The sequence below is a fragment of the Chironomus tepperi genome, unplaced genomic scaffold (genome assembly GCF_022539635.2).
Source record: "Chironomus tepperi strain 1889 unplaced genomic scaffold, CSIRO-AGI_Ctep_v1 contig_354, whole genome shotgun sequence".
In the NCBI taxonomy this organism is placed as follows: domain Eukaryota; kingdom Metazoa; phylum Arthropoda; class Insecta; order Diptera; family Chironomidae; genus Chironomus; species Chironomus tepperi.
The window spans coordinates 2,137,310-2,147,632 of NW_027226476.1; the positions used below are offsets into that span (position 1 = coordinate 2,137,310).

Sequence of the window (10,323 nt, forward strand, 5' to 3'; positions counted from 1 at the left end):
TCAAGTTTTGACTTATTTTGTAATTCCATTAAGTCACATACATTGTTGCTTACTTGTTCTACATACAGGCAGGTGATGATTCAAGCGTTAATTTGCATTTATAATTTCTATAATTTATTTTATTTTTGCATTACAATTTAAATAGCTTATCTAATTTATTATGACTGCAAGCTAGTAAAATATACATATTAATATTCAGATGGTTCTAGCTTAAGCTATTTAATCAGAACTCCTCCTTTCATGCACGAGCTTTAGCTTTTGCGTCAGCAAAAAAAAATCTTTATTATCCCCTACTTGCGAAAATTTCCTCGTCTAAATGACTTCCACATTAAAATAAAAATAAAAAAATAAAGACTTGCTATTTTTAAATAGCGTGAAAGAAGGTTTGAGTTTCTAATGAGACATCTTGGCTACCGAAATAATTCGCACATGATTGCAATTAGTTCAATCGCATCTCGTTCGATCTGAATAGTTATCTTATGTGTAATCAGATAATTTTGTGCAGTTACACATACATGTGAGTAGTTTCAAGATCTCAATCAATTTTAATTCACGATCAATTCGAGAAGGAATTCTTTCACGGAAGAATCTAATTATATTTTTGAGAATTCAGATCTGCTGATGTACTCACGTTTCACACAAGTTGATCGTGCAAATGTGCAAGTAGTCAAAAGGTTGCATCAGCCGAACTTTTTTTTCTTATTCATTTTAGCGCGAATCTGTCAATGAATGCTGAGTATCATTTGCAATTTGACTGAACTTTGTTACAATTTTGAGTTTAAAGTAATTTATGACAATTTAGCAATTGAAAACTTATTCAAAATAACGGAAGTTCTAAATTCAAAAATTAATTCAAAATATTGAATTCAAAATTAACAGAAGTTCAAAATTTAAAAATCAGGTTCAAATTTTTTTCAAGTTTTTAAACATTGAAAATCGTGTAAAAATCGTAGTTCACAATAAAAATCTAAATTAAATCATCATCGTAACAAAATCATCATGAAGTTAAAGCCTTTAAATAGAACCTGATTTGCTTGAAATGATCTGGAATTATTCGGATGAAATTGTTTGAGAAAATATTGATTTTGGTTTTAGGAAGTATTGAATTCTGAGGAAGTTCTTATAAACATTCAGAAAGTTCCAATGAAAAGCTAATTAATACGAATTTGCGAAAACTTTTCAACTTGTTTTACGAATAGAAGAGAAATAAAAAGTTTTCTTCTTCTTAATTCTTCTACTTTCGTTGGCATGACATCAAAATGCTGTAAGAAAGATACTGAAAAATAAACATACGATAAATAGAAAAAAGAAAATTGAATTAATATGTGTGTAATCGCTATGAAATCATCGTCAAAATTTTATTTTCAACTTTTGGCACGTGTTGATCAATTATTTCTCATGCTTTACAATAATAATAAAAAAAATTAACAAAAAATCGATTCGAAAAACTTTTTCTTCACTTATATTTTACGTATAAATCACAACGAAGCATTTAAAAAATTTTCTCATGTGAAAAAATATTGATATAACATTATTAATTCTTCTCATCATCTTCTTTAAATATATATATAAAAAGCTCAACTTACAGACACTTATTACTTATTCACATCCTTTAATTTCTTGTTTGTAATAAAAAAAAACGAATTTTTTATGAAAAAATGTTTTCTGTTTTTGATCAAAATTGTAATTTCTAATTAAATTGAGACTGTAAATCTAAGCCTCATAAGTTTACATGACGAAATGTAAAATAAACAATCATATTCGAATGAGATCAATTAATTAATCAAAGCATATATCGCATTATTTCTCTCAATGCATAAAGCAATATTGCCTGGTTCTTTGCTTCCATAATCATAAGATTAACATGTACTTTCTCACTATCAAGTAACTCGGTAAGAATCGTGTCATAATCTTGCTTCTTAATGCGTTCCGGAAAGCTACATGCAGTTTTAATGAAGGATTTTAATGGGCGATCAAGAAGCTGGTTGATTTCACCATAATCATAGTCATCATGTCTAATTCCATAGATACATTGAATGTAATTCCAAATTGCACGTCGAAATTTAGATGTGTCGACATTTTGGCGACCAGCAAGTGTCTTGTAAGTTAAATTATATGCAACACGAAATTTGTCATCTAATAAGAAGCCAACATCATTATAAAGACGATTAACGATGGAATATCCATGATCATCCCATGAATAATCTTGAACGCGAAATGGAATATTTTCAGCTCCACGTCTCGCAAAATCTTGATATGCATAATTTGGATCGTCGACGTAATGGCTGATGGATGGAGGTAATTCAAATGTTTTTTCTGTATTTGTTGGAGATATTAATTGTGCTGTCTGTGGATGGAAATTAAAGATGATTAATGATTATTTTTGACTTTACTGCAACATTTTAACACTTACCTGAATTTCAACATTTTTAAAGCGATTATTCAGTTCTGTTTCGCTGCATTCCTTCTTCTTCTCTGATAAATCTTGCATACGCTTCATGAGCATTTCTATATTATCACTATTAGCTCCATTATTCATCATCATCATTTGATTATTACTTTGTTGCAAAATTCTTCTGTTTTCTTCCTGTTCCATCATCCTTTGGTGCATTCGTTGCTGTTCGAGCTTTAAGCGTTGAATAAATGGTGGTGTTGTACTTGGTTTGATTTCAGGTTCCGGTTCTGATACAGTCGGTGATTCTGGTTCATTTTTAAGACTAGCATCCAATTCCTGATTGAGACCACATGAGAATACGAAAGATGAGAGTGAATGAAAATGAGACAGGATAACGATTGCATGGACAACTTCAGCTAATGACCAACTATTCGTTCCTTTTGTGAGACGTTCAATATGTTCTTTGGTCAATAGCCATGGACGATGTGCCAATATCTTATTAATATCATATATGGCACGAAGTTTCTGTGGAATGAATTCAAGTCCATTTAGCCATTTTGTATCACCACCTTCTGCTAAGAATTCCTTCTCATGTAAATTCACCAAATAATTGCATTTATTGCGTGCTGCTGCAATTATTGCTAAATAGTGACGTGTTGTGAATGGCAATGGACCATCATCGTACATCAAATATCGATGTGTCTTGATATAATGATCAAAATATTTCGGATGATATCGAATGACTTTTGTTACATGATCATATACATCTACATTATCCATAGTCCAGTGATTGCTATTTGAAAAGTAACACTGTAATGAGATATGTTGAGAAAGAAAATTGGATTAAGTAATTTCTAAGAATAATTTGAAATGTTAATTAAAAGAGAGATGTAAAGTGGAAATTTATATTTCCGAAACATGTAGCATGTAGCTAAAAGGATTATTCACATTTTCGTGCACTCATAATGAAGATAATTAATAGTGTAATTTAAACAGAATTCTCATCTTGAATGCTTTTCCTCTTGATTACCTTCATTTTAAAGCTGTTATTTTCTATTTATTTTATATTCCCATTTGAGTTGCATTCAACAGATGTACAGCCCAAAATAGAACTTTAATACAAATCTTTGTGAATTAATATGTGCACTTTGTACCACATAAAATATGTAGAGTTAAAACAGTTCTCATCAAATGTTTAGATTACTTCCATTAATAATGACTTGATAAGGAAATTTTTTTTCGTTTAATAAATATTTTCCTATTGGCTTTTCTATTGTGGCAGCACGAGAAAATGAGAGAAGAGGCAAAAAAAACCTTTTATGTTTCCTGATTAAACTGTCTAAATATAAAAGCGGTTTATTTATAGATTCTGAAGTGGAGTATGAGTATGTTAGTTGTATATATACATATTAAGTGCAAGTTAGCATTAAATCACTGTCAATCAAGGCTTTAGATTTATGTTATCGACAGTAATCAATACTATTTCATATGAAAGATTGACTGTGGATTGAGCTAATATTGATTGAAGTTTTTCCAAACAAGACTAATTACAGATAAGCTTAAAATATTTCAAATGTCAATACAAAGTAAGGAAATGGAATGGGAATCGATTGTCAACATAATGTGTCATCAGAGCTTTGTTATCATTTTTGACAGAATTGTTATAACGGTCATTTGTAATTTAAATTACATATTTGTTTACCCCGTTTCATATAAAGATTCAGTCTATATTAGAACTTTTATAAATAAACATCAATATTATTATTGTAAAGCCGTATGACTATTTTTGGCTACCTGAACACAACTATAAAACGAATTTTAATTAATTTGGCGGGAAAATTAAAATTTCCAAAATCATAGTAGACTTTGAACTTGGAATTATTCAGAAAAGTTTGGAAAATTCAACCCATTTCTACATTTAAATACTATAGCAAGCTTTGCTTTAAAATTCAAATACAAATTCTTCTTCCTATTAGCATTACAAAATAAGTAGGTATGATTCATAGTTTCTGTAATTAAATGGGATTAATTATTATTGCCATTCTATTTCCGTAGAGAATTTTTTCCTACAAAGTATGCCATTTCCCATTATCAACAAACTTTACAGCCGGTTTCTGTCAAGTGCCACAGATTTTTTTTTTTAAATTAATTAACTATAAAGTTCTTATCTCTATGGGAACATTATTACTCATAACATATTTTCTAAGTTCATTTAAATTATTAGATTAATCTCGTTCTCATTCTATGGTCCATTATTTGCATGGCAGCTGATAGTGGAAGCATTATAAAAAGTGATAAAAATTCTTATTTATTTATTCGTCTGCCCTCATCACAGACAAAATGTATTTTTCGAGTCATGAATGATTAACCGAATCTTTCTTTTTTCTGCTTAGTTCATTGCTCCTTACATCGTTTTTTATGTACGATTAAAATTATTTAAAAAGTTTGTGAAAATTTATTGGTGGACAGATGTGTTGTGGCGCATACTGATGTTGACTCTTGAACTATACAGATGTGCTAATTTTAATTGTAACAAATCTAGGTTAGATGAGATAAATTTAGCAGGTCAAATTGTCAATTCACGTGAATTTGTGGTAGATCAAAGTAGGTTCTTGATTAGAAATCTGATTCAAAGTGATTTTCTCTGAATTTTCCATCGCCTACTTATAAACACACAAAAAAAGAAAGAAAATTCAATATTTTCACACTTTTCAAAATATTTTCTCGAAATTAAATCTTTCAACTGAAGATGAAAACATCAAATAGTTTTTCACGGAAAATGTAGATAATTCTTAAGACGCCAAATGTATAAATAAGAGCATCATCCTCATGAAATTAAATTTTTCTTATGAATATATGTATTTATTTTTTTCCTACGAAACTTTTACGTGCTTATAAACTCTCTTTAAATCTTCTTTTTTCGTGTGACACCATAAGACGTCTTAAATTACTCGCGATTTTAAATTAAATCGTGATTCTCATTCTCAGATAGCTCAAATAAAAATGTACAAAACACGTCAATAAATTAAGTCAAAATTAATTTGAGAACTAGCAACAAGAATACTTTTAAATTATCAGTACAGATGACTCATTCTACTCGCATTATGTCACAATAATATTATCATTATTTCACACTTTGAAAATTAAAAAACTTACACTAAAAAAAATTAAAAAAGACTTTCACAGCCAAATTAAAAAATTGTTCACGCACCAACGAGTCGATCTCAAATGACAAAAAAAAAACAAAAACACAAGAGAGAATAAGAATAAAGTCAAGATTTTAGTTTAAATAAGTGCATCACGATATAAAAAAAATCTGCTTTTCTTTCTTTTTTTATCGCCGTTTGACTTTTTCACATTCCCATTTGATACTCTGTTCCTTATTTTTTTTTCATTTATTTTTGAAAATATGTAGTTCCTCAGTATGAGGCTCTATCAGTTCTAGTCTAATTTTTTTTTATTAGTTTAATGAAATACACGACATATGTGCTCAATATTGTTTACAGACATTCGACAAACATGAAACAAAATTCTTAACGTGTTGCTTTGATCAAACAAAAAAATAATTTTGTCGAATCATTAATGACAATTTTTAACCGAATTTACTTTCAATGTACATGCTTGGAAAGTGTGATCATGATAGAGCATCTTTTTTGTTATCTTTTGAAACAGATCCTATTACTAATACTTTAAGTCTAATGACACAAAACATTAAAGCGCTTCATAATTATGAAACTGTCCATATCAATCATTTCTAGTGAGTTATTTAGGACAATCATACTATGGACGTCATATTCCTGATATTTTCAACATCCAGGATACTTAGAATATGAAATTGAAATCGATATTAATAGAAACCATCTGCCAATGACAATATATTATTTGCCGAAAGCCTATTCTCATCGCAACCTTTTTTTACTGATAATACAAAATTTCAGCAATGGAATGGGCAAACAAAGTGACAACAACATTTTGTTGATCGCCTTTGTTTCTAAGAGAAAAATGAGATAAAAAATTCATTATTTTATTTTTTCAAGTGTTTTCTACATAAAAATAATGAAATATTTGAAAAAATAAAGTGAGACTCGATGGATATTATTATGAGGAATGACACCATATTTTTAGAAATGTTCTACGAAGTTGTAAGTGGATGAAAATAAATGGTTCGAGTGCTTCTCTGTTATTGGATCTCATTTTAAAAATTATTACATCATAATAATCTTTTGTATACATTGATAGTGCAAAATTTATGACTTACATCGTGATTAATCTGCCCCATTTCAAGTTCTGGAAAGTACTCTATCTCCATCTCGTAATTTACTGCCGTTTTTCTCTTCTATCGTTGTCTTTCTATCTTTAAATTAGAAAGCTGAAAAGAAAAGAAAATCGAGAGAAATGAAAAATTTAAATTTATTGAAATTTTCTATTATATAGATGAATATAAATGCATGGAGAGACTTATGGAATACAAATATCAATTATTCTCGTGAACTTCCACTTTAAGAGGCTTTGAAGTTCATGTCATTTTGTCTGCATGATTAACGTATTTTAAATATTTAAATTATATTGTGAAAAGTGACTTTTTCACGGACTAGTCATCATTGACTAAGTATCTTTCAAACACATTTTTATACAAAATTAAGTTAATGATATTTAAACAGACAAAAAGGTCTCTAACAATTAAGTGATAAACAACATTAGAGCATCTAAAGGGCAATAAGTGCAAACATCAAATTTTTGGCTGTTGCGAAGCATTTGTTGACATAATTTTGGTAAATGAAATTTTAATTGGCTCAATATGTTTACAGATTAATCTAGCAAAAAATACGCTTTAAGCCTCCACACGCGGAAACATCAGAATATACATTTTGTTTTCGTTTTCGCATAAATTGGAATTCAATGAACTCGCACGACCAGAAAATATCAATGCGACAGAATCGATTCGATTATGCCACCAGTATTTGTGACTTCTTTTCATACTTTATGCTTTTTGTTAGAGTTAAACAATCAGATCATTAACATGAAGACCATTTTTCGCCACTTAATGTAATGTGTTTTCTATTTACGGGTACGAAAAAAAAGTATGTCACATATTGTTGGTTGCCATGCAGTGACGACGATGACAATGAAACAATGGAGCATAAAAACCCTCTTAATATACATAAATATAATCTTATGCTGCGATGACATTAATTTCTATAGCAGCAATCTTATGATTTTAATGGAAGTGGTTGAAGTTTAAATGTACTTAATATTGTACAGAGTGAAATGGAGATATTTAGAAATGGCATGGAAATTTCACTTTCTTTAAACTCGTGTGTTTTAAACCTCAGCAACCCTAAACCAGTTTTTTTATTTCCTTTCATGACAATGTGATTCATTCACTCGGTGACAAGAGTAGAAAATAAAAAAAATATGTATTTTTTTAGGATTGCTGTTTTTTTACGAATGAATACTTCATTACTGTTGAGTGTACATGCATGAAATAAATTTTTTAAGGAGGTAAACATCTCATTATCATTATCATATACAAGAGACTTTATCACATTCTGCAAACAACTTTTTTTTGTGTTTCATTATGTGTTTAAAGCAAAATAACAAGGATTATCAATGACGATGAGGATTGGCGTCATAAAAAAGTTCAACAAATCTACTTTTTTACTTAATCAATCATCCCAAAGTACATTTTTTTTTCTTTCTTTTCTTGGAAACAACAAAAGAACATGATGAAGTCATTTAAAATAATGAGAGGACAAAAAGGGGTTCAAGCTTGTTATAATTATGTTGACATGGCTTTATATTAATACATGATTGAGATAAAAGAGATTTCATTTATTGAAGATGGGTTTTGGACAGAGAAATAATCTAGAACTGGTTCCAATTTAAATAGAATTCAGAGTAGAACTAGATTTAAATAACAATGTCAACATTTTAACTAAATAATTCGAAATTTTATTTAAAAAAATTCAAAGTTTCATTAAAAATACCAAAATTTAACGAAAAAGATCAAAAAATACAAAACAGTTCAAAAATTGATCAAAAGTTTCAAAACTTAATGAAAGAGTTCAAAAATTGATCAAAAATTCGAAACTTAACGAAAAAGTTCAAATTTTGACGAAGAAAAGTTTCAAAAATTCTCGAAAATATCAAAACAGCTTAGTCATCAGCTTAGTTATCTTTAAAAAAAGATTATTTACAACATGAACCAACTGATATGCAAATCAAGTCGACATGATGTTCCAGAACAATTCTTTCGTAAACAAATGTATATTCAGAATATTATAAAATGCACACCCACCTACTTGATAACTTTATTGAGGAAAAATTTAAAATTTAAATGCATGCTAATAAGCACTTAAATGACAACCATAAAATATGAAAATTAATAAGTTGCACATTTAATTGCAGCAGTCTAGCAAAATTGTGTTGTCGAGAAACACACAAAAAAAATCATCCGACAGCAAATAAACCGGCAATCGGGAACTCATAAATGTGAAATCTTGTTACTATGGTCGCACGACGAGACTCACATTGAAATTTAATGAGATAATTTGCATTTTTTCATTTTCGTCTTTGTCAAATAAAAATAAAATAATTTAAATTTTTTTTTGAGTTTTTGATTAGACCTTACCTAACAAATATTAAGTTCTTCTTCGTCTCTTCGTACAAAAAAGTTTATAATTTATTTTTCAATTTACACTTTTTGTGTGTTATAAGTTTAAATATTCTGAAACTTAATCGTTCATAAAAAAAATCTGTTCTATGTTTATTCACATTTCATTTCCTCAATTTATTATAAGAAACCTTCGCTTGTTATTATTACTTTACACTTCAATGTTCTTATCCACAATAACTTCCGAACTGTTTCTTTCACGATTATAACTCTGTATTAATCAACTGTTGAACACGAACTGACTTGTTGTTCTATTAGAAATGATATTTTTGTTTGAAACTTTGCTGAGAGTCGCAAATTTTTTTTTTTCTTTCCTCATTTTTTTTCATACATACAATATTTTTTTCAATGTATGTTATCAAGAATGAGTAAACAGCCAAAGGAATGAGTGAGTAATAAGAAGAAACTACCGATGTATATATATATAAAGGAAAGACTGTTGTGAAGAGAATATAGAATCATATGGAGCGACGCACACTACTGCGTAGTAAATAATCATTAACCCATATTTGACACATAATTGTTATTCTTAGAGTCAGCGTCGTTGCTTGTATTAGACATAATTAAGTGTTTTCTAATCGTTGTTTACTACTTATTTCTAAAAAAAATCTATGAATATCACTTAAGGTTCAATCACAAGGTCTACCAACCCCTTTTCATACAAACAAAGAAAAATAAAAACACTTCAAAACAGAAAGAAGGCACGCTACTCCAAAGTATCAACTGTTGCCATAAATTTCTTAAACTTTATACATTTTATCTCTCAAATTCCTTATCACAAAGTGCCTTCACAAACTTCTTGTTTACTTCTCGTTCCAAAAAAATAAAAGTTTACTTTGTTTGATCGAAAAAAGAAGATTAAATTTATTAAATTTTTGCTTCTTTTCTATCCACGCTGTTGATTGCTTTATGCTTTAAATTCTACTAAACATAGAGTCGCACAGCACAGCACAGCACATATAAAATGATACGCAATTCTTTTATTGCTTGTCAATATAGTTTCCTTCTTTCTGTTGTTTTGGCTTTTTTTTCGGAGATGCCAGCAGCGAAAATGAACACAAAAATCTCGTTTTCTCTCGCGCAAGCGCGTAAACACATTTTGAAGGGTACGCCGAATAGATCTCCTTGCTTCTTCCATCATCTTTATCCAAAAATTGCTACTTTCCCTTTTTTATTTTTTGCTTCCTCTTCATAAATAATCTTATGTATATGATGATGATGTGTACTTGCGTTAGGTCAGTACTATTTCTTGTTA

The 10,323-nt window shown here is 29.1% G+C and overlaps 1 protein-coding gene across 2 annotated transcripts; it reads right to left on the reverse strand.

The window, feature by feature from the left end:
* Positions 1-1,318: 1,318 nt before the first annotated feature.
* On the reverse strand, positions 1,319-9,993 carry LOC139094274 (sestrin homolog). 2 transcript variants are annotated; one of them, XM_070645281.1, is made up of 5 exons: positions 9,719-9,993; positions 9,027-9,666; positions 6,654-6,764; positions 2,414-3,205; positions 1,319-2,347 (listed from the first exon to the last, which is right to left on the reverse strand). In XM_070645281.1, the coding sequence occupies exons 3-5, from the start codon at positions 6,702-6,704 to the stop codon at positions 1,784-1,786; spliced, it is 1,407 nt and encodes a 468-aa protein (XP_070501382.1). In that variant the 5' UTR covers positions 6,705-6,764; positions 9,027-9,666; positions 9,719-9,993; the 3' UTR covers positions 1,319-1,783. The 2 variants fall into 2 exon arrangements, with proteins under 2 accessions (XP_070501382.1, XP_070501381.1); XM_070645280.1 differs by having other exon boundaries at positions 9,027-9,993.
* Positions 9,994-10,323: the final 330 nt, after the last annotated feature.